At 38.3% G+C, this 25,534-nt stretch overlaps 2 protein-coding genes across 20 annotated transcripts in view; one reads left to right on the forward strand and one right to left on the reverse strand.

The window, feature by feature from the left end:
• Positions 1–25,534, forward strand: part of Shab (Shaker cognate b) — a 60,772-nt gene that overhangs the window by 33,509 nt on the left and 1,729 nt on the right. For 2 of the 18 annotated variants that reach the window (XM_064689916.1, XM_064689917.1), the window contains 8 exons: positions 51–1,599; positions 9,314–10,157; positions 11,024–11,113; positions 17,189–17,406; positions 18,338–18,709; positions 19,198–19,221; positions 22,170–22,283; positions 24,380–25,499. In XM_064689916.1, the coding sequence (XP_064545986.1) occupies positions 58–1,599; positions 9,314–10,157; positions 11,024–11,113; positions 17,189–17,406; positions 18,338–18,709; positions 19,198–19,221; positions 22,170–22,283; positions 24,380–25,499 (4,324 nt within the window). In that variant the 5' untranslated portion in view covers positions 51–57. Of the gene's footprint in view, positions 1–50; positions 1,600–9,313; positions 10,158–11,023; positions 11,114–12,485; positions 15,622–17,188; positions 17,407–18,337; positions 18,710–19,197; positions 19,222–22,169; positions 22,284–22,743; positions 22,914–23,087; positions 23,728–24,379; positions 25,500–25,534 lie in introns of those variants that run through there. The other 16 variants (XM_064689925.1, XM_064689926.1, XM_064689927.1 and 13 more) reach the window with 16 other exon arrangements.
• LOC135433726 (transcription factor SPT20 homolog) lies at positions 20,326–21,867 on the reverse strand. 2 transcript variants are annotated; one of them, XM_064689936.1, is made up of 3 exons: positions 21,717–21,867; positions 21,467–21,643; positions 20,326–21,411 (listed from the first exon to the last, which is right to left on the reverse strand). In XM_064689936.1, exons 1-3 carry the CDS (start codon positions 21,742–21,744, stop codon positions 20,432–20,434), a joined length of 1,185 nt encoding a protein of 394 aa, XP_064546006.1. In that variant the 5' UTR covers positions 21,745–21,867; the 3' UTR covers positions 20,326–20,431. The 2 variants fall into 2 exon arrangements, with proteins under 2 accessions (XP_064546006.1, XP_064546007.1); XM_064689937.1 differs by having other exon boundaries at positions 21,467–21,616; positions 21,717–21,838.

Consider the following 25,534-nt stretch of genomic DNA (forward strand, 5'->3'; position numbering starts at 1 on the left):
ATCTGTTATCTAATATCGGTTATCTGTCTTGCGGCAATCGCCATCTGCAGCAGACTTATGGTCGGCGAACGCGACAGGGACCGTGAGGCGGTACGCTGGGCAACGGGTGAAACAACACCGCTTCAAAACAATAATGGAGTGTTACAAATGGTCGGGCAATTGCATGGTGGACAGGCTGCTGGCCAACAACAGCAACAGCAACAACAAAGTCAACAACAACAGCAGCAGCAACAACTGCAACAACAACAGTCAAAGCAACAGCAACAGAAACTTCAACAGAAACAGCTACCACAACATCCGGAACTGTTTTATCAGCAACACGAGGCAGCTGCGCGTGGACTGCAACTTGCGGGCGCAGCCGACGGCGGCGATAATCAGCCCTATTACGATACAAGCGGTAATGTCGATTGGGAGAGAGCGATGGGAACCGGTGGAGCTAGTTCATATGGTTGCCTCGGTGGAACTGTCACAGCAACTGGCGGCGCTGCTTATAACGGTAGCGCAGCTGCTGCCGGCGGCGCTGTTATCCTCAACAATCGCCACATGGATTTTGCTGATGGCGTCGGCATTGCTGGCCCATCCGCCGCATCAGCAGCAACGCACACAACAGCTGCTGCTCTCGGCCTGGGAGCTGCTGCTGGAGGCAGCCTCGGCAGCGGAGCGACGCAGATCGCAGGTGCCGCTGCCGCTGCCGCTGCCGGCGCCGCTGCCGGCAGCAGCACCGGGGCCATTGGCAAGGAAGTTCGTTACGCTCCATTCCCAGTTACATCACCAACGCATTCAAATCCCACAACTTCCCAGCAGACTCTTGCGCTGCAGCAGCAGCAGCTGCAAATGGCACTCAGTGGTGGGGCAGGCGGTGGTGGGGGAGCCGGCAGCGGCATTGGTGGTGGCAGCATTGGCGGCCCCACTGGCAGCCTCGGCGGCGGGATCGGGGGTGCTAGCGGTGTGGGTAGTGTTGGCGTTGGTGTCGGAGTTGTTATGCTGCCGCCCGGTGCTGGCTCAAATGCTGGCATTAGCCTGGGCAATACAACTGGCGCATTGCAGCGGACACATTCCAGATCCATGTCTCCCATACCGCCGCCGGAGCCGTTCATGATAGCACAATCGAGGCAAATGAACAGCCGCGTCTCCATCAATGTGGGCGGTGTGAAGCATGAGGTGCTGTGGCGCACATTGGAACGCCTGCCGCACACGCGGCTGGGCAGGCTGAGGGAGTGCACCACCCATGAGGCCATCATAGAGCTGTGCGATGATTACTCGCTGGTTGACAACGAGTATTTCTTTGATCGTCATCCGAAGAGCTTCAGCTCGATATTAAATTTCTATCGCACCGGGAAACTGCACATTGTGGATGAAATGTGCGTGCTTGCGTTTAGTGATGATCTGGAGTATTGGGGCGTTGACGAACTGTATCTGGAGTCGTGTTGCCAGCACAAGTACCATCAGCGCAAGGAGAACGTGCACGAGGAGATGCGCAAGGAGGCCGAATCGCTGCGGCAGCGGGACGAGGAAGAGTTCGGCGAAGGTAAATGCGCTGAATACCAAAAGTATCTCTGGGAGCTGCTCGAAAAGCCCAACACCAGCTTCGCGGCTCGGGTAAGTCCAATCAGTTGCCAGTTCAACTCAAGCTCCTTATCCTTAATGTGTGTTTACTTACCTAACATCATAACTATATATCCGTATCCGTAATCCGTATGTGTCAATGTCAAGTGTCCAGCGTAAGCAAAAGAAAAAAAAACAATAATAATAATAATAAATAAAGTTCCTTTTCTCCTACATTAATTACTCGTATTTCTAAGTTTCTGTTTATGATCCAAAGTTTCAGTTACAGTTTTGTCGAACTTCATTCGTTTCAATTTATATAGTTTTTATTTTTTTTGTTTCTGTGCCAGTTTTAGTTCCGTATATTAGAATATTATTTTTACACTATTGTATTACATATAGCGCGGCATTTGCAGCACTCTGTAATATAAATTTCACTGCCAAGCAAAACGAAAATAGTGTAAAAATAACAGGAAAATTCCCCCTCAAACAAAATGCTGTACCATATATTGCCTATATATATCACAACCACTATCTATATATATGTACATATGTTAAGACTCTAAGAAGCCGCCAATTGCCGATATGCTTTGCATTTGAAAATTTATTGAGCTTTTTTGAGAAAAATTTAAGCATCTCAAATATGCAGTGTTCAATTTATCGATATACACGTATCGATAAATATTGCTTCATTTGTTATTTAACTTTGCTGCTCCTCCCGCTGCCGCCGCTGTACATAAATCAGCTCGAGATTGGCGCCAAACTGCTCTGCGAGATTAAAGCAAATTTATTATTGAATAACCTCAGTTCAATGTTGTGCCTGTGACACTGTATAAAACATACATAGGATATATGCATAAATAAAGTATATACATATATGCATATATAGATATTAATATACTTCAGTATCGTTCGTGTTTATCAACTTATGTCAAGTATCTCAGCTCATAAGTTCGTTCAGTGTATTCGATTGCTTTTGTGTTGTGCCTAATACAGCGTCACATTCAAGGGCAGCTAACAAAGTACTTGGAACAGGACCTACTCGTACAGGACTGCCATTCAGTTCAGGCTCTCGTATTTCTCATCTTGTTCATCATCTTGTTCTTGCTCTTAACTGTTTGGCGGCTCTTAGCACGCCACGTGAGGACTCTCGCTGAGGGTTTGCGCAGAGTGTGCCGCTCTTTGTGTTTTATTGTTAATACATAATTTTGCGTTACACTTAACTTATAATTCCCCCCACCGTTTAGTCTCTTTATAGTACCATTCATAGATTATATTTGTTTTGTTTCGTATTTTGTCTTAAGTATTTGTCACTAACCACGCGACGCCGTGACATGGACACCGAGTTTGTCGCTAGAGTTGGTCAACATTTACATAATTATTAAATAGCAATCGCACAAAAAGTGCAAAATGGAAAAGACAACAAAATTAATTACTAATCCTTTTCTAATCTAACTTTTTTTTATCACACACAGTATATGATAAAATTTACATACATATATTTATAAATTTATAAAAACTTATGCTATATATATTATACATTTTAATCTCTTAATTGTTGATGATGATGGTGAAGTAATCTCTCTCTATTTATCTCTAATGTCTTCTTAATCTCAAACAAAAAAAAAAACCCTGTAACAATGTTTGGGAATGGGCAATAAGCGATATGACCAGGCGGCAGGTGTGCTGTAGAAATCCTCGAAAATATTGTAAAGAGAAAGGACTCTGGGGAGAAGCGGCCAAAGCCGTGTTGTAATACATTTCCATTTTCCATAGAGGGTGCAATTCAGAAATTGATCAATATCAATAACGACCCATTGTTAAATAGCTTCTGGCTTGGCAGCACAGCATACGCAAATCTTCATTCGTCCCTCGATGGCGTTTCGCATATGTTGTGCTCTCAATTGCCACGCCCCGTCCCGCCCGCTCTTGTACAATAATTACCTATGATCAAGACTTTAGCTTTAGCCCACTTACACATCTATAAATATCTCGCAACATATTCACACACCGTTTGGCTTCAGCTTGTACATAACAGCCGATAATTTGCCAATGTCCCGATTTCAGTTAGCTTTAGCTTTAACCAATGGCCGAAAATGGAAATAATTACAACATATTTGGGCGCATCTCCAATAATTTTTCATTCGATTTTAATTTCCTTTTTATTTACATTATGTATTTTTTCGTTACAAAAATTTTAAATTGCTAGGTTTTTAATTTATTTTTATTTTTAGCGAAATCAAATAACAAATAAATTGTATTGGCTATCAAAAAAATCTACACACTTTATAAGACTTGCTTTTATAAATTATTCAACTGAAATTCTGTTAAGTTTATATACTTTAATATATTCAAAATTTAATTTAATTCAAAAAGAAAATTCGACATTTCTCACAATAGCCAATACAATTTAAAACTTGATATTAGGAGAAAAATATTTTTAACACAATTTATGATTTGTTAATTTTACAAAGGTAATGAAAAATTTCCAGAGCTCTTTGCCAGTTGTACTCTTAAAATTTTTATTTACATTTTTCTTCAACTACTAACAAGGTCAGAAGAGAAAAAAAAAATAACTTTTTAGTTTTGTATGTTTTTAGTTTTTTTTAATACTCCGCCTAAACACATCCTTTTTTATACGAAAAAGATAAATATGAGAACCAAAACAAAAAACAGTAAAGAGTAAAGAGCAGTATTTCGAAATACTCAGAATCTACTCAGTTCTTACCCACGTTGAAAGAGAATAGTCCAATATAACAATACGATAAATACCCAAACTGATGGCAAGGAAAACGCGCTCACAAGACAAACATTTGCCGTGTACAAAATTAATATAAAACTATATATTAAAATACCAACATACAACAATTTTACACATTTTGTTTATAAAACTTGTAAATCCAAAATTCAACTCGATGTTATTTATTGTGTACCCTTTTGTGTTAACTTTTTGTGTTCCTTTGCGACACGATCTATATATACAATCAATCAATGGTATATATAATCGTACGTTCTCGATATTCGTATTTGATGTCTTGTTGTCTATTGCATACAGAAATTTCCTTAACTCATTGTTGTGCTTTAACGTATCTTATCTTTGACATTGATTGTTGTAACCAATTGGTCCATTGGCTTCTTAAACTACTAAGTATCTCCAATCGAACCAGCCTCAAAACCATGATAACATTTAAATTATCTAAAATACATACACACAAACACACTCTCACACACATAACTACAACTAACGTCTTCGGTGCTTTTTGAAATAGGATTGAATATATATATGTAGATGTATATAGTTCGATAAATATACGAATAAGAATATAAAACTTCGATATTCTGCCATTTCAAATTCAAATTTTCCTTCAATACCTTTTTAGTTTTCGCTGAAGCCTAACCACAAGATAGAAGAAATATGATATATGTATAAAATAAATGAATTAAACTTGAAATTTCAACTCACCAAACTTTCTGTATTTCTTGCCTAGTGTATTCGCTTATACTGAAGCCAGCTTGCATCAAATATTTTTCTGTTTTTTTAGTAAATTGAATACCAAAGCCACAAATATGCCGACCAAGAAACACACCCAACCGTATAAACCAATTGCAAAAAAACCTGATTAAATATTTAGTGAGCTAGTTTTGTATTGCAAGACGGTGCGTTACTTTGGCCCTTGCTCATTTTGTATTCAATTTCACCCCCTTGCACCTGCACACCTGCACACACACACACACACACAAATACGTACACACACACACACACACTCGAACACACACAACTTTTTCACAACCACAAACAATTTAAAGTTTATGCCCACATGGCGTATGCGCACTTTCCTAATTAATTCAAAATAAACTCAAAAAGTTGAATGTTTTTTTCATTTTACCATTCCAATTTTTTAACATGATATATGTACATATATTGTCTTGTATAGTAGATAGTTGTATAGACGGATATCCAATGTCTTGCATATATATTCTTAAGATATCATATTATATTTTCTCCCGAACTTCTTTACGCATGTCTTAAGTGACCTTCTCAACACATTTTGTTGATTTTTGTCTATTGATTTTCCTCCCGGTTTTTTGTTGCCACATTTTCCAGCCCACATTTGTGTTTTGTATCATAAACTCGCCCTGTTTTGTAATTCAAGTGGATTAACCAAAGACTACAGGGAAGTTAATTCAAATTTACGCCTGTAAGATAATATATTTTGTGCTGTTTGTTTTTTTTTCCTAGAAATCGCTTCTCATTATTCTAATTTTTCTCCTTTTGCTTTAGATAAATTGTAGTCTGTTTTTATCCCTGAGGCAAGCGCTTATGTAAATCTGTTAAATGCTCACCAGTTGGGCACGGGCTGTGCTTCTAGTTGTTGCTTTTTGTTTGTACAAAACCAATATTTTATTTAAATTTAGTTCTACCTACCTATAGTCAGTGTATAGCAAACTAGCCAAATTGCGTCTTCAAGCTGCGCTCAACTTCAGTATGCGTATTGCGATATCATGTTTTACTTTCAACATACCCCTCAAACCCCCCCCCTACCCCCCCCCCCCCTCAATCATGACTGAGCAGCAGTGGTAGCAGTTCCAAAATTCGCACAACCCGAACACGTACAATCAGTTTATTGTTTTAAACATCTCCAATGCATTCTATTCAATCGTAAAAATATATATTTAAACAAAATATAATGTCAATTGTATGAAAAATTGAATAAAGTAAATTCTTTACATCATGCATTCCAAATCATATCAAGTAGTAAGTTGTACCCAGTACTTCCCGCGCCCCCCCGATACCTGCCTAAGTATAAGCCAAAACTCAAATTTAATTAACTTTCCCGAACTTTGATAGTCTACCGAAGACCACTTAAATTGCAATCGATTGTGGCCAAAGTGTATATAAGTTCTAGGTTTCTCCCTTACTCTCTCTCGCTCTTTCTTTCTTTTCTCTCTTTCTCTCTTTCTCTTTGCCCAACAACTCTCCATACTTGTAGTTTAGTATATATCTTTGCCCACTCTACTCATCGTTTGTACGGAACGCTTGAAAGTTGCCAAATGAAAGCACCTTTTTGACTTATATTTGTTTGACTTCATTCTATATGTCTTATTTATAATAATTTTCTTTCAATTCATGCGTAATGTTCTCAATTCATTTTGGTAATTTATTATATTATGTTTACTTTACGTAATGGTCTCCCCCTAGCCAAACCTGTGTATGTTTCCAACAATACTCTTATATATCTATCTAATTACAGTAGCATATCATTTACATAAGCCGAACTCAATAATTATTTAGCCTTATTCCCAGCCAAAAAAAGTGTAGAATCTATCTAACTAACCCCACCCTCCTCTCGAACCATGCAAAATTATCTTCATTTACTTGTTAAACTCGTTTTGAGGCTAAAGTAAAGAGAAATGCGTGGTTGCGTACAGTGGCCTACTATGGTAGATCTGGACACAGCTAATTTGTGCCACACACATACACATACATATTACATTACATCTCACACACACAAGCAAACACGCGTATACATATGTATATACATACTTATATATATGTATGTATATATATTCACAGTCATGCAGCCTCATTTGGATGCGTGTGTGTGTCGCTTGGCGTTGAGGGACACACATGTTAAATAAACCATAAAAGCAATTTTCTCAATTGTTTAAAAAGGTTTTCCAATGTTTAATATTGTGTCAGCTGCACTTCCGCCTACCCTGCCTCAATAGTTGTACTGCCAAGGCAACTAACTGTCAGTGCTCAGACACATACAAGTAAGACACACACACACTCACACAACACACGCCTTTAACATACATATAACACAAATGGAACGTAAGGGATTGTGACCTTATGTGGCAATCAGAATTCCTCTTGCGCCCAACTATCTATGGTTATCTATCTCTTTCTCTATCTCTATTTCTCTCTCTCTCTGTCTCTCTCTCTTTCTATCACTCTCTCTCATTTTTCCTAATTCGCCCTCTTTCTCTCTCCATCCACATACGATATACTATATTGTGGCATTGATATTGAAACTGCACTCGTTACTGTCAAAACATTTTGACATTTGGCCACTTCAAAATGCAAAATAGATAAACCGCCGCCCTGTTGACCCCCCCTTGACCCGTACAGAAACTAATTGCAATTTGCAGTTATTAGTAAATTACATGAAATATTTACAAAAATGAAAAAAAAAATCCTTTGTTATTGAAAAATTCTTTATGTGTTTCAATTATTATGCATTAATTTATGGATGACATCAAAATAATTGCAAGCAATTTGACTTATGACAAGAAGTATATTAGAAATTCAAATCTATGTATTTTTTCTGCAATTATTTGAGTGTTTGATATACATATAAATATAGATAATTTGATTTGATTTGGTTTCAATTACTATAAGTATTCGTAATTTCTAGCTCGTTTAAATCGAAAGTTATTATGCATTGAATTTCTTTGTAAAATGCTAGTACGTACCTTCATTTTGACCTACTAAAGCTCCATATACATAATATGTGTACTCGTAATTTCCAATTTTGCTCAGTTTATACTCATCGTTAATATACAACTTTGAAAACAAAAAAAACAATCAAAACACAGACAGCGAAACGAACAACCACACAATGTAGAACAAAGCGTTTTGTCCATTCATGATTATGAAAAATTGATTATATAAATGTCGACTGCAGACCCGATGGTAGCGTCTCTTATTTAACACAGACCTCCTCTTCCCCCACCCAACCACTCATAAGTAGTGCCAATCAGAACCCAAAAGGTCTTTATTCTCTATGCGTAGCTAGAAATTGCGTAAATGTCCTACACTTTTGTGTTACGTCATGTCCAACGTCTAACACACAGATACACCTATACTTACACACACACACACACAGACCACAAAAAGCGCTAATACACCCAACACACTATCCAATCATACGACACGCACCCCCACAGATAAACTGTCCACCAGCCAAAACCACAACCACAATCACAGGCACATTGCCGACAATGAAACACGCCCACATTTGATGAGAAACATGTTTTTTCGATTCCAATTAGACGTTGATTTACTTCTGAGTCCTGATATGGTCTCCCGAAGTACACGAACTCCCTTCAACAACCACTCAACTTACTAACTCCAAGAACACTAGAGTTCAATTGATTTGAAGGCAACAACATGAGATTACTTTGACTTAAGCCTTAGTTTATTTTATTTTTCGTTGATGTTTGCGTTTATTGTTCAGTTTGTATGTTTAACAAGAGGGATTACAAATGATATACTTCACATAAAGTACAGTAGCCTTTGTTTAGTACCACCAAAGAAAAATACCATGTTGACCCTGCAGAAAATCCCCTAACTGAGTGTTACCCATCTCAGGTATCAGGCATCAGGCTTCAGGCATCAGGCATCAGGAATCGGTCATCAGTTATCCAACGATCAACAACATCTTTGAAACGGTTCTCAGATCGAGTTTTAAAATCCCACCCAGAAAACTAAACGTTTTGCGCTCAGCTAACCGAATGTTTGCTTCAATCTGTAACATCGTTTAATCGAAAGATTCCAGAAAGAACTTAACAAATATGGAAAAATATGTGACAATGTGAATGAATACGAAATCGAAAATAATTTTCCGATAATGAAATGTCTCGAAGCAAGCGCTGATTGTTGTAACTTTGTGTGTTTGATTAATTAAATAGTTAATATAATCGTTGTGATGTTGTTGTTGATGATGGTCTCGACAAAGTTTCGATTGTTCTTTACCGTTCACAGGTTATCGCAGTGATATCCATACTATTCATAGTCCTGTCTACCATAGCCCTGACGTTGAACACCTTACCACAACTACAACACATTGACAATGGTTCACCACAGGATAATCCGCAATTGGCAATGGTTGAGGCCGTGTGTATCACGTGGTTTACCCTAGAGTACATACTTAGGTTTAGCGCCTCACCGGACAAGTGGAAGTTCTTTAAGGGCGGCCTTAACATAATCGATCTATTGGCAATACTCCCATACTTTGTTTCGTTATTTTTATTGGAAACGAATAAGAATGCAACGGACCAGTTCCAGGATGTGCGCCGGGTGGTGCAAGTATTCCGCATCATGCGCATCCTGCGAATCCTTAAGCTGGCCCGTCACTCAACGGGCCTGCAGTCGTTAGGCTTTACGCTGCGTAACTCATATAAGGAACTCGGTCTACTAATGCTGTTCCTGGCCATGGGCGTTCTCATATTTTCTTCGCTGGCATATTTTGCCGAAAAGGATGAAAAGGACACAAAATTTGTTTCAATACCGGAAACATTTTGGTGGGCGGGTATTACAATGACAACTGTTGGCTACGGGGACATCTATCCCACAACTCCACTGGGAAAGGTTATTGGTACTGTGTGTTGCATATGCGGTGTTCTGGTAATCGCTTTGCCTATTCCCATCATCGTTAACAATTTTGCTGAATTTTATAAGAATCAGATGCGACGCGAGAAGGCCCTCAAGCGGCGCGAGGCGCTCGATCGTGCCAAGCGCGAGGGTAGCATTGTCTCCTTCCATCATATCAATCTAAAAGATGCGTTCGCCAAATCAATGGATCTCATCGATGTGATTGTAGACACAGGTAAGTGCAACGTCGCGCAGAAACCAAATATACAATATTACGTATATGAGAAACTAACTCTCTAAACATCTGCCTGTAACTCTACTCTGTATAGCTGTAGCTCTATCGTTGATGTATGCCTCGCTTTGTCAATCAAGCCTTTCGTTCTATGCTCTATCTAATCTTAAGTTCTTCCACTCGCTCTTTATATATACAAATATATTTTTATCTATATACATTTGCTTCGATTTCTTGTTTTCATATGCCGCATGCCATTTCGCTTCTCATTTTGGTTTCTTTTTCAATTCATTTATTTCAACTGTCTAACGAAGGCGTGTAAATAGTTGCGTTAAATAGTCGATTTCTTAAATTATTTATAGACTGCCGTAAGATGATAGAAATTTTCGGGCAATTCAATAAATTAATTGTTAATCTAAGTAAGCTTATGGAATTCGATAAATTGTAAACTTGTTAAGCAAATTGAATTACTTTTAAGTTTCAGTAGCCCTTTGGCCTTGCCTTTAATTGACACCTGCAGCTGACTTAAGCCCGAGCGGACACTAAATGCCGCCGACAATAAAGCCCAATCTAAGCCCCAAACACACACACACACACACACACACACACATACACTTGCATTCCCACTGTGGTCAATGGGCCAAATGCTTTTGTACTTAGCGCGTATAAACAAGATATTAGTGGGGATTTCACCTGTACAAAGCCCAGAACAGCACTTGCCTCATACACAGATACACACACAAACAAACACACACACCCACGTATAACCACAGAATAAAAGAACACGCCTGCAATCAGGCCAGTTATTTTTGAAACGCCAATTTGCTAACATTTACGTAAACTCCCGCCCTCCTCATATCTAATTTTAGGCAAGCAAACAAATGTTGTGCATCCGAAAGGTAAAAGACAAAGCACCCCAAATATAGGCAGGCAAACCCTTGACGTGCAAAGCGCTCCAGGTGACTAACATTGCGTATACGTAGCGTATATTATGCAATCAATCCAGCAATTAATCACTCCAACTCTTAATCTTACTCAACTATTTACAAGTTGTACTCCTTGAAACTTGCCTAGCGCTTACGTAAGACTTAGCCAACCGCCGATTCAGATAACACACAAGCTTTAGCAATTATAATCCAACATTAATTCGAACATTTTATATCTTCTCTTTAAGTCTCACTCTTCTTATGATCAATCTTTGTAAATATAACCGCAATGCACAGGTCTGATTTGTTCTTAAGGTAATCTTCAGATATTAATTAGATTGTACATAGATATTATAGATATTTGGGCTTCCAGAACCCGAATTGGTAAACAATTTAAAAGTTTTTTTTTTATATAAATCCTTGTAGTTGGGAATTTGTATATTTGCGAGCAATAGCAATTTTCAGAGATGCTCTAATAGATTGTTATCACAAGAAATCCTTTACAAATATTATTGTACATGCTCTAAAATTGGTTGCATTGTTAATTTAAGTTTGCATTAAACGTAAATTTGCTTTACTCATAAATAAGTTTCGAATTATTTCATATGCCGCTGAGACAAAATTGTTTATAAGTTCGTTTGTACAACCAGGCGATTAAAATCAAATGCTGAGCTTGATTTTCATAGTTATAAACACTTATTATCACAATTTTACATAGCAAATTTGAATGTTCAATATAGAGTTGCTATTTCGAATTTTATTACAGTATACAAAAACAAAATACAAACAAAAGTAATAAAATATATATATGAAAAACAAAAAAAAATAAAAAACAATTATAAATTTTTAAGTACATTTTAGTGAATTTTCAAGTGCTGATTACATAAATCATATATACATGCATATTATATATTCATCCTCTTAGAAAATTGTAGTTTTTAATTTAGCAAATGAAACTAGAAAAAAAGCGAAAAAAACCCTGGGATAGAGTTATTTATGCATACGCCCAACAAACCAACAAAATTTGTATACCTATCCAAGAAAAATAACGAAAAAGATATATAAAAAATACGATTCCAAAACAAAAAAATAAGTCTATCCTTGAATCTGAATTTAAATCTGAAGTAACAACTGAGCTTCAATTTATACCTACAACCTGTTCTTTTCTCTGCTCTTCTTTTTCTACTTTTCTCACACAATGTTAACTTGAACCAAAATATTCCCAAAACTAAATCTCGACGCGATGTCGTTCGATGTCACCAAAAACCTAAATCTTCCGTCACACACACACACACACACACATGCTCACACTTTTACCCCTGCACCCTGGTCAACATATAAAAACCGTTTCTAACCACAAAAACAACTTTCTTACCAAAACCGCGATACTAACCACGACCTCCAGGCGAGAAAAATACGCTGATTGAGCCTCCGCCCTTGCCCTCCTTCGGCACGCCCCGTCGTCGGGCTTTGTCCGCTCGCATACAGGAGCTGAATCGCAGTTTGTTAGAGGAGCGCGACACCCAACAGCAGAACAGCTCCAGTGACAACGAGGACAGTCGTTAGAGCAGACAGAGAGCAGCTGCCCGAGCGCGCAACCACAGCAACAACAACCGATACCCTACAGACCACAGGGCGAACCCGGGCAGAGCCGAGCAGAGCCCCCCCATCTTACACTTAACCTAAAATAACTAGTAGAAGAGTATCGTAAAGCTAAACTGTTATTGTAAATGTAAATTAGACAATGCAACTTGTTATGTACCAACTAAAGAAAAAGACACCCCACATACATACATTCGACACACACACACACAAAACACACCCGCACACACACACACACACAACTTAGTCTTAGGCAAAAACTGTAAACGAATTGTTATTGTATATGTGTATGCGAGCAACCAAGTACTTCCTACAAGCTACTCCTACAGTAAAATCCAGTATCCGGTTCACTGTTCATAGTTAGTGCTAGCTATATAGACATTGGCTTCCAATTGGCCGTTTGCTGTTTAAAGGTGAAAACTCCAATCAAAATGAATTACTTGATGTACTTCCGTTTAAGCGAGGCTATCGAAATTAAATGTTGTGATTATATATAACTGCTTTTAGGCGCCCTAAACATACGAACACACTGAATACAGATATATACATTTCGACTAGCATACAACCTGCCACACACAGACACACACACACACACATACACTAGCTCATACACACATATGCCGCTGCTTGAAAAACCTGCCACATTGCGCATACGCAACGTTGCCAACTCGCAGCGTTGCGAGTGCGCAGCTCGTGAGAAGATTTCTCTTTCAACTGTGCGCTAAATTGAAAGTTTTGTTAATTGCCGTAATGCGTTTTTGTCTTAAAACTAAATGCCATCAGCACTTGAAAATATTATTGAAATGTCTTAGAAAAAAACAAATATAAAACTGTGTCGATTTTGTCACATCGACAACACAATTCATTCGGTGTCGCATCTGCTCAAATTTGCTGATGTTACCATTTGATTTAATTTGCTGCCTATTTATGCATTTTCTTTTAAATACAACTATTTTGTTTTGCCTTACATTTAAACTAAGCAAAACTTTCAAGAGCTCTCAAACACACCATTGTGTGGTATTATTTCTAATATTTACACGTTTCCACTGCATCGCATTTGCAGCACAGTGGAAACGTGGCTTGGTAGCGTGGCTTTGTGTGTATGTGGCTAACTTGAATGGAGTGTGGGACCAAGAGCACTGTTCCCATTCCCAATACTAACACAACACGCCAAACGCGTCAAAAGAGAACGTTGAAAACAATCCGCGTAAGCACAATTTTAATTTAGTATAAACGTAGCTATTAACTAGGCCTATATCTAGCGAAACTGAACTTCCCTAGCATTTGTTGAGCACAATAGTCAAAAGTGATAAAAACAAAAAGCGTAAAATACAACCATTTCGGCCACTCCGAAGCTTTTATACCCTTGCAGGCAACATTTGGATAGTTCATTATATCTAAATTCCAATAACGCCCTCAACTTTAAGACATGTGTATTTCGTCAAATATATTCTAAAATCTTGTAATCTCTTAGCACTGAAATTGGAAATGGGGACAGACAAAAGAGACAGACCTGCAGGGGCATAAATTAAGAATCCCTCCAAAATTGAATGCAGCTTAGAAAGAAAACTATCTAACTGTAGTACTGAGATCCTGGGCCAGCGTTATATGGGCTCAATGATCCGGCCACATTTATGCAAAAGCCAGCCTTATTTATGAAATTAGTTGTTGTAGCTTAAAGAGATTAAGCTTAGTTTATAATTTAGTGAGCGCGCCACGCACATTGTGGACATCAAAATTGTATGTAGGTAAACATATATTCAACATATTTATCAATTAAAACTTAGCAAATTATGGCAGAATGTTCCTAACAATGCATAGGTAAACTTCAGAATAAAAAGCCCAAAAAAAACCGAAAAATAAATAAATAAAAAGCAAGTATATATAAAAATAAAATGCCTTATTTAAAGCATAACGCGCTTAGTTTGCAGCAACAAAATGTTTTTATGTTTCATTTAAATGAAACAATAAACTCGATGTGTACTCGTAAGACTATTTATCCATAGCAGTTGCAGAGCATGTAACGAGCAGAATAAAAATGAAATTTTGTTAAGTGTTGAAATAATTGTAGATCTAAGCTAAACGCGCTGAGCAGTTAAATGAAGTTATACAAAATATATAAAGCCCATTAATGAAAAAACAAACTAACTAAACGACTTAATATTTCGTCATTTTTTTCTATGATTTCAGTTCAAAATAGTTACAAATTTCTGTTGATTTGCATTGCAATTAAATTGAATACAATATGTGTATATTGTTCAAATATTTCTATCATTGTGCACAGTTCAAAATTGCATAGTTAAATATCGGATAGGATTATGAAAACCTTGAAAACAATGCTTCAAGCGACAAAAGCCTTTTACGTGCCTTTTACTTCCAGACTCGTTTATACTTTCGTCCAGTGTATGTGTGTACCCATTTCTTTATTTTGTCTTTATATTCTTCTGTACGCTCCTAAACTCAATGCGTCAGAGAGTAGAGTTTTGTAACTAAGATATCTGCTCGCAAAAACGCTGCATGCATCTATATATCTATCAACTATCTGCATACATCAAATTCGAATAGAAACTCTACGCTCCTAATGCTCAAGCCGTGTGTATAAACAACAACAACAACATGCCTACATATATATATAATTATTATTACTCGTATTTATCCAAAATTCTTGTGTCTGTACACTCATACATTTTGTGTATTTTGTATCTGTACTATTGTAAACTGTCAACTATTGTGTGTCTGTGAATTAGCAATAAAACCAAAATCTAATACGCTGTATTTCATTTAACAACACCCTATATCGTATGTACTTATCATCTAACTACTTATATGACTGCATTAACGATATTTAAAGATGTGTTTAATGCTTGACAAAAAGCCCTTTAAAATACATATCATTATTTGCTTTAACTGTGTGCCTTTGTCAAGCCTTGAATTTAGCCTGTACCAATGAAAAGGTAAACAATTAAATAATTGCTTAAATAATCTAAACCTTTCATTTACTCGAAAAGACCAGGAAAGAGTTTTAACTGCTTCGAAAATCCAAATTATATATTAATATTATTTTTCTCGTATGAAATCTTTTACATTAAAAAAGTCGGAAAAAACCAAGAACACCAAATCCCATTTCTTAACTGCTTTTCATTTACCTGGTGAAAGAACTTGTGCTCATCATGTTTTATTGTTTTGCATTTTTGCCATTAGAACTGAAACATCAGATTGCGTAAATGACCATGAAATGTGCTTTTGTTCAGCAGTGTCAGTTATTGTCTATAACTATGTATAAATAATTGTCATACATACAAAATGAGCCTGTCTCGTACATTTGTTTTGCCGATTGTGTTAGAGCAACTCATCCAGAAAAACAATAAAGAAAAATAAATCATCTTCATATTCTTCTTAATTTAAATTCCCAAATCTAACATTCGCTCATTTTTATCATATAATCAGGCAGCCGAGAACCTAGAGAGAGGTACAAATTTTATTGCCACAGCAACGTTTTTTTCGAGACGAGTGAAAATACTGAGCAAATGCTCGATTGATTCTAATAATTCAACTAATTCTGGATAAAAGTCTTTTAACAATATTTTTATTTTGTTAAAAATAAACTATTTGATAACCTAATTGGGTATATTTGCTAAGCTCTGTACGCTAGCCGTTGTCTGTTTTTTGTTGTGCTAACTAACATACCTAATTAGCCACTCAATAGCTCACTGTTAATTGTTACTAGTGCCACTATTAAAGTAAATGTTGTGCTAAAACACACTCACACTCACCCACACTCATCAAGTACGTACTAACTTAAAATAAATATAAAATTTGTATCCTTAATAAAGCCGTATTTGGGCATTTAGCTATCTATATACATATTGACATACCTAGCTATACATACTACATATTATCGTCGTACTATACTCCCAGTTGTTGACCGTTCAATGTTGTTCCTTAATGTATCTAACTACTAAAATACTTGTTATCGTGAAAGCTATTGATCGTCGTCATTTTAACTATCATCGCCGTCGCCATCGTCGTCGTCGTCGTTGTCGTTAAAACTAATCGTTTCAACAACAATAGCATAACCCATAACCATACAAACATAATCGTATAACGACATTCATAAAGTGCATATCTCTTTCTTTTATTCCTTTTTTCCATTTAATTTGAATTTCGTCTCATTTACGCTCTCAACAACAACAAACAAACGAAACCCAAAATTCTCTACCCAAATCACAAATAAAACAAAACTTCCAAACATGGCGCAAAATGGCTAAACAAATGCGAACAACAAAATAAAAATAAAAACAAAATGTTTTCAAAATTGCGACAAAATGCATTCATGGCTTTTTCCGCGTGCTACCAACGACAACAAAAACAACAACAACAATAACCACAATGACACGAAACTAACGTGTCGCGATGAAAACACACTTATATACATCCACTCCGACACACACACACACACACACACACACCCACACCCACCTATACACACACGCACATGCAATGCAGAAAAGCGCGAAAGCCACACACGATCGCTAAAAAATTGGCACCGTTTAACCCACGCGCTACGCCGATCGCCCACAGGACACAATCTCTCCCAAACGGATGGGGATGGCAACAGCACCGAGGGGGAATCGACCAGCGGTCGAAATCCGGCAACCACTGGCACTGGCTGTTACAAGAACTACGAGCACGTTGCCAATCTACGCAACTCGAATATGCAGAACGTAAGTGATTTCTCTATGCCCAACTAAATGAATACCCTGCATTCAAGGTAATAACAAATTTTTATGCATATTTGATAAATGATTACCTTCACATTATATAGTCAACTTTAATGGTAGCGATGTTACAATATTAAATTATTTACCTACACTGAAAGAAAACTGTTTCTACATTTTATTAAAGAATTCTTCAATTAAGACATAATTGAAAAATGGGAGATCATTTAAAATTATATAACATCTTGTTTTGAAAATGGGAAACCCTTTGGTTTATGACGGTCTTCAAATATCTCTTGTTAAATTAAAATTAAAAAATTAAAATAAAACATTAAAAATGTGAAAGAAAATTTTAAGCCTCCACTGAAAAATACATTTTCCTAAATTTTGGGAAATTGAACACACTTCTAAATTTTCAAACAAAATTTCTGCTATTTTCTAAATATTTTCTTAAATTTTTATATTTTGAAGAAAGGTTATTTAACTTTTTCCAACATTAGGAAACCAGTTTTAAACCGAACTAGTTCATACCCGGATTTCCTGTATACGTTTAACTATGAAAAAACCTGAAACGAAAACAGTTGCTCAAAAAATGACTAAATCGGAACTAAGCGATATTTTTCATCTTCACGACTCTTATAACAAAAAATTTGTTAGGACTTAACTTGGCTTATGGACGTGGATATTGAGGTTCAAACCACAAAAGGCAATATTTCATAATTTTTATCACGTAAAAAGTCAAACAATTAAATATCTTAAAAGAATTAAAATAAAGTGAATGATTTTAGCTCCACAAGCCGTAACCAAAAAAAGGTATTAGTTGTTATGGGAATGGGAAACCATCAACAAGGATATACAGAACTTTCGATTACAGATAGCAAAACAATATGGCCTGATATAACTGAGTCAAATTAACTTTTTTGCTACTTTCACGCAGCGTCGCGGCTCCAGCTCTGAGCAGGATGCGGTACCGCCTTACAGCTTTGACAATCCAAATGCCAGGCAGACCTCAATGATGGCCATGGAAAGCTACAGGCGTGAGCAGCAGGCACTGCTTCTGACACAGCAGCAACAGCAGCAGCAACAACAACAACAACAGAAGCTGCAACCAGCTGGGCAGCTGCCTGTCGTCGGAGTAGCCAACAATCTAGCCATGGTGGCTGCCGCCAGTGCAGCAACAGCGGTGGCCACCTCCAGCAGTGCTGCCCAGGAGAGCGGAGGAGCAGCCTCCTCGTCGCAGGGGGAGGATGCGATGACCATAGCGTCAAACCAGAAGGGATTGCCCATACAGATGATGATAACGCCCGGGGTAAGTGTGGGTGTCGGGATTGGGGAATACCGAATAAGTGTGTAGTCCCAGCCAAGTGCTCGTATATCTTAAATATATCTTAATGTTTTCAAAGTTCTTAAACCGTAACTATGTATTAGTAAATGTGAAGCCGTTAACTGGAGCTAAATATTTCAACTATTGTAAACAGTACACTTATCACATATTTTACAACATCCGTTTGGTTTACAACTCTTGAATTTTTTACAAAACTAAAAAAACCAACTTCAAGCCCCGGCTGGTTACGCCCAGCATTGATTTTAGTTCAACTTTTGTTGTGTCGAATTGGTCAAGAATTTGTTAATTTTTGAGTCTGGTTGAATTTTGCTTCATGTTTGATGTTTTATAATTTACTTTATACACGATCTCAAAAAACATTAACTAAAAACTTAATCACTTACTTACATGCAAGAGCTAGCTACTTATATAAACAAAGTTCGATAACAACAACAACACATTTCAACTTTTAGATTTTACGGGGACGCAGTAAGGAGGTACATTCAAAGTATACACAAAGAACTCAAAATACTCTACTCTAATGCATACTACTTGCCACTGCTACTCTTTAATATCTATAGAATTTTTAATTCTATTTAAAAATAAAGATAAAAAGAATTATTAATTTCCAACAAATTGATTTTCAGAGGCTGAACATACTGCTAAACTTTTATTTTCTTTACTTTTCTTTGGAAAATAATAATATGAACTCCAAATTCGAGCTCCAATATTTGCATTTTGAGAATGTCTCCAAGCTCTCCATAAGAGCGCATTTCAACTGCTAGAATGCTTAACAAATTTGCATAAGTACTTCTATAATTCAGTTTATATTTTACTTTATAAGTTTATTGAACCTGTCTTGTTTAACTTTTCGCTTCTACTCTATGCATATACACATAATTATTTAATACACAATAAGCTATTGGAAGCCAGATCCTGATCGAAGCAGAAGTAAAATATTCTTAGAAATATAGAAGATGGCTTCCAGCAAGTTTTTATCTCGAAGCCATAAGAATAATTGGAAGCATATATGCAATATAGAGTATAGTTTTGATAGATAGATTTATGAGAAAGCTTTCATAAAATATTTCATTTAATTTCTATTGTATCTTTAAATAAATAACTCAATTTTGTAAATATGTATATACAAACAAGAGCTTGCAACTTTTTTTTAACACATATATTAATCAATCGATTCACTAAATCTTAAAAGAAAATTGAAATTCCTTGTGATCGCTTAAGGTTTTCAATATGTCTACTACATAGCTTTTTATAAAATTTCACCCGAAGACTTCGTATATTAATCAAGGCTGCAAACTGATTTAGAAGCGAGAAGCGTGAAACCAGGTTCAAATCGAACCTTAGGGCAAGGAATTCTATGGAACCGTGGAACAACCAAAGGCTTGCAGCCTTGATAATTATTAATATAAACTTCAATATTTATAGTTGATAAAGTTTCAACATATTATTTCCTTTGAATTCCTTTTGTTGTCTCATCTATATCTAAGTATTTACTGCAGCAGCTACTTATGACATTCCATCCATTCTTTACAATCTAAAGCGAACCCAACATAAACTCACAAGCAGAACAGACACGCACATTCGTAGTTAGAAGGAAATATATCTCATTGACAATATTGAACTGACAAAATCGTATAAAATATATATATATATATGATGAATATGATTAACGAGTGGGTGCATTAACTATGTGTAGTCCATGCTTTGTGCGAACTGCGCAGGTTCCTTCTGTTTCACGAGATCCTTGCTTTTGGTGCGGACGTCTGTACCGTCACTACCACTACCAATAGCAACACCAATACCAACAGCACTACCAATACCACTACCAATACTACGACCAATACCACCAACAATGCCAATGCTAGAGGTATCTGTTTCGGGCGCCGTTTCAGGCGGCGCTCCGTTCAGCGGCGGCAATGTGATTATCATGGGCACCGGCGTGGGCCGGTCGAAGTGCTGCAGCGGCTGTCGCAGCTTGTCAAGAAGCGCATGCAGATCGACAGTCAACTTGGGCTGCACAATACCCTCGGCCGCCTGCAGGCCGACCACTTGCGAGGAAAGCGAATCGACATCCTGGCGGGCAGCGAAGAGCAACTGATCGTGCGCCGCCAGCTGCAGCTGGGCGATCTGGGCACGTATGGCGGCGGCGGCCACCTCCTGCTGCGCATTGTGCAGGGTTGCGGTAATGGTGCGCACATGATTCGCCGAATCTTCGAGTTGCGATTGCGCCGAGCTGGCCACGGCCTGGGCCTTGTGAATCTCAGACGCTTCTAGCTGAACGCGCGCCTGTGCCACATACAAATGCTGCACCAACTTGCGCAGCTCCTTGCTCCGCTGCTCGGAGTCATCAGCCTCAGCCGGCGCGTACGGATCCTGCTGCTGTGGGTATTGCTGCTGCTGCTGGGGATATTGTTGCTGCTGCTGAGGATATTGTTGTTGCTGCTGTGGATATTGTTGTTGTTGTTGCTGCTGCTGTTGCTGTGACTGCTGCTGTGGCATGCCAGAATTCTGGTTTGGTTGCTGCAAATTATCACAATTGGAATTGGGATGCGGTGTGGGCGGATAATTCGGCTGACACGTTGTTGTACATGGCGGCTCAAAGGAATCACAGCTGCTTGGCATATTGGGCTGTGGCCATGTTTCGCACGGGGTGCAGCCCTGAACCGCTGTGGAGCATGGCAGTAAAAATGGAATGCTAAGTTGTGCAGGAAATAAACCCACCCTCGTCTTCCGGCGCATCACAGCTCTTTAGGCTGTACTGGCCCAAGCGCTTTAATTGATCATCAAAATTGGCGTCAACATATTCGTAATCCTGGCTCTGATGCGGTTCGTCGCGCTTTCCAATCATTCTGGGCTGCTGGCGAGTATGGCCTGCACGTAAGACGATAAACAGTGCAACTGTACGTTGGACAATATGACATTTATTGTGGTTTCTAATGTCTGGCGCCCAGACAGAATACAGGACACTTACCAATCCAAAGCAGATTGCTTAAGCGCATTTAGAGCACATTTAGAGCAGATCATTTAGCTTTTTGAGGAAAAGTTTTAAAATGTTTGTCTCGACATTCGATTCCAGGCTGACTGTCAATTGTAGAATAACTCAGTTTTTGGCTAGACTCTAGACCCGACCCAACAATAAACCTTCAACTATACAATCATCACACATTTTCGCGAATCTCCACAAAAGGATTTTGATGTTGCAACGCACAAGTTTGCTACTCAAACGCTGTGGGATTTTGTCGGCATGCGCATGAGAATTTGTAAAATATTAAATTGAGCTACTTGAATAAATACTGTAAATAATGAATTTTAACTATCTAATTAGCATTACGTGTATGCTGCATGTCTTGTGAATATTTCGTATTTTCGTTGTATTTCGATTTATGCATTGACACTTTGCAAAAACCCTAAACCCTACTTATAGGAAGTGGCCGAGTTGCGCCGCCAGGTGGCGCTCGAGAACCTGCAAAACCAACGCATGGACAATCTGGAGCAGGATGTGCCAGTGGAATTCGAATGCTGCTTCTGCACAACCAAGGTAAAATCGACAACCAAGACAATCGATTTATCTATCCCTGACCAGAGCTAATATTTGTATCTGACATCCACCAGCTCTTAACCTCTGCTTTCTGTATAATCCGCATGCTTTACTCACATAATATTTATATATAATATTTACTGGCACCAACGAGTATTTTAACTGCACTTGCACCAGTTCTTTGTCTTTTGTTTTAACTAACAAACTAACAGATAACACGCAAATCATCTAAATGATAACTCAAAAGGCGTGGCCTTAAGAACAGTTCCAACAGTTGGCCTGCTACGTATTTGGAGTATATATACATACTTTATTAGATCATGCTTGGCATAGGACCCGTATACTGCATTTAAAATGCTCTCAAACGTAGCGAGCAAATAGATCCCAAGTAGCTACCCGCAGCCTGTATATAATTGTGTATAATTGTGTTAAATTGAAGAGGACTGTGTAAATATTGCAGGATCGCATTTGTGTCTTTCACGACAGGGAGTATAGCATCAAGAGGCTGGCGCGACCGCCGCCATCGCCAAAAAATTATCTGGCTCTGAAACGCATGATCGAGGAGGGCACTATCGATATATATTATCTGTGATTCCGAATCGGATATTGATTCTGTTTATGAACATGATGGTAAAGGCTGCACCCAAGTGTCCCAGTGTCCAAGTGAAGTGAAGATCGTGTATTGTGCTTTATGATTTCTATTCCATATTATTTTAAAAATGATTTGTGTGTGCAGCAGAGCACAGTCGAGATATATGGCATTTTATGTTGACTTTGTTTCTTTTTCATTTCTTTTACTTAAAGGGTTTGCCAGGATGTCAAGGCGAGTGTATTCCATTGCGTGCGAATAGCGTTTAGAAACAATTTATTTAGAGCATGACAGATTCGATTGACATTGGCTGTCAATCAATAAATAGCAACGAGAACTAAGAATACACACTCACACACACTCTCACACACACACCCGCTACACCCAATGATCAAATTTTAAATTTAACTCAACGAATTGCAAAACACACTAAATGATATAAAACCACAAACAAACTAAGAAGAATTACTATTGAAATTACAAAAAGAAAAACAAGTTAATTAGCTTTAATTTTAAACACAAGTTAAAACTTAATTAAATTGATTATTATTATTACTATTATAATCGTGAGTAACGTGAAAGCTAAACAAAGACATAGCAAATTCTAAGAATTTAATTAATTTATTTTAACTCCACACACAAATAAACAAAGGAAACCCGAAAGCAGCATGTGTTATTATCTATTATCTATTATCTATATACATATATATTATCTATCGAGTGTTTAAACTTAAGGCCTTGAGATGAGTTTCAAACAATTCTTTTTTACACTAAGCACATAATTATTAGAGCTAGTTTTTAATAAATCGTTTGTTAGTAGCAAAAATAAAAAAACAAAATAATATGAAACAAAAAACAAAACTATATATAAAATTGAATTAATTAATTATTTGATATATTGTTATTGAAGCAACAACAAAAAAAACTGCAATAAATAAAACAATTGATTATCGATTTCAACATTTAATTAGCACTATTCTATTGGCACTCAACTTCTACCGATTCTTTTCGTATTGCTAGCCTAGAAAAACTTTCCAATTCAAATTATCCTTTCTTTTCTGTTAGAACTATTATTATTATTTTTCTGCTTTTTGTTGTATAAACATTGAGAGCTGGGAATCCCTCGAGCACAATGTCGACATTGGGTAAGTAACAAAGCTCTTTAATTTAATTTTCCTTTATTTCTTGTATTTATTTATTTAAATATTTTTGGGTTTTTTTTTCGTTTGGAACTTCTTTTTAACCCAAAACTAAATTCAAAATCCAGCGCTGCACGTTTGACCTTAACTTGATGCATTTTAGTTGCATGTTGAATGCTCTTGAGAACCAACAACAATTTTTCAGCAATACCAAGTGCACAACATTTACCGAAATAATGCAAAAAAAAAAAAACATCATAATAATTATAATAATAATCAAAATAACAACGATTTCTAAGGTACTGGGCCTGGCCTCGTCATAATTAAATCACATTCATCATGCGTCCCACACACTTTCTGCCTTGCAGGACTTAAAGGAGTACACCGATGCGGAGGGCGTCATCTCACTTCCAACTTCCGACTTCCACAAGCCCATCTGCCTCGAGATGCGCATGGCGGCGGCCAATCGCCAAGCCAATCAGTTTGGTCTGCCACTACCAGCATCCAGAGCCCCACATCCGCTGCAGCTGACGGCTCGCGGGGATGTGGTGCTGTTGCCCGTCTATACCAGTGCCAGCATTATGCCCATCATTTCACAGTCATCGTCGGCGTCATCCTCATATGGCACGACAACATCCACGACCATTGCACTGCCGCTGGATGCAACGCGGGGCTATGCAGCGCCCATTGCAAGCAATTTCAATCACAACTACAACAACAACTTCAACACGACAACTGTCGGCGCTGGGGGCGTGGCCAATGGCGTGCTGCTGTTTGGCAATGGAAACTACGGTGGCATCAGCAGCAGCAACAACAATAACAACAACGCAGATCTAGCTAGCGTCGACAGCTCGGACACGTACGCCAGCTGCCAGACGCATCCGTTTCTGTCCCAAGGCGATCTCACTGCCGACTTCAACGATGAGGCCTGCGCCTTGGACATTGACATGGATAATCTGTATATAAATCCGCTGGAGAAGGAGTCGTGCCGCGGCACAAACATCAGCAGCTCCACGGGCTTTATTGTTGGCCTGCCGCCCACAATTTCCGCCTCCGGCCTAACAATGCGGGCTCAAGTGAAGAAGAGCGCTTCGGGAGATACGGCACTGCGGAATCTGGCCGCGGGCGGCATCAGTCCGCTGGATGATGTGTATCAGAACTTTGACGTGCAGGAGCGCGGCAGCCGTGTCAGCCTGAACGAGAACTCAGTGCCAAAGCATCGCAAGACGCGTTTCCAGCAGAGCTTCACGTCCATGCGACCCAGCACAAGCAGCAGCAGGCCACGTGCCCGTTTTGAAGACACCATGCTGTGCGAGGACATTGTGAGATTGGACGGCGGTGCCGCCGGTCCAGCAACAGCCAGCAGCAGCGCTGCCGCTGTCGGCAGCAAGAAGAAGCGTTCGGCCTTTCTGCCGGGCAAGAGCTTAGCCACTGCCACCAAACTGATCAATCAGCGTCTGTTCGGCATTCAGAATGCGGGCGCCAAAGGTGAGTCTCACTTAACAAAGATCTGAATTTATTTT

The sequence above is a fragment of the Drosophila montana genome, unplaced genomic scaffold (assembly GCF_035044405.1).
Source record: "Drosophila montana isolate Dmon_TW-CO22-7 unplaced genomic scaffold, ASM3504440v1 contig_3218_1, whole genome shotgun sequence".
Classification (NCBI taxonomy): domain Eukaryota; kingdom Metazoa; phylum Arthropoda; class Insecta; order Diptera; family Drosophilidae; genus Drosophila; species Drosophila montana.

Excerpts from the sequence above, each read along its gene's own strand:
- LOC135433726 (XM_064689936.1), bottom strand. The coding sequence starts at position 21,744 with ATGCGCTTAAGCAATCTGCTTTGGATTG. Across the intron at positions 21,644-21,716 it reads AAGCAATCTGCTTTGGATTG|TTGCACTGTTTATCGTCTTA; the intron begins GTAAGTGTCCTG and ends TCCAACGTACAG. Across the intron at positions 21,412-21,466 it reads TGATGCGCCGGAAGACGAGG|CGGTTCAGGGCTGCACCCCG; the intron begins GTGGGTTTATTT and ends CATGCTCCACAG.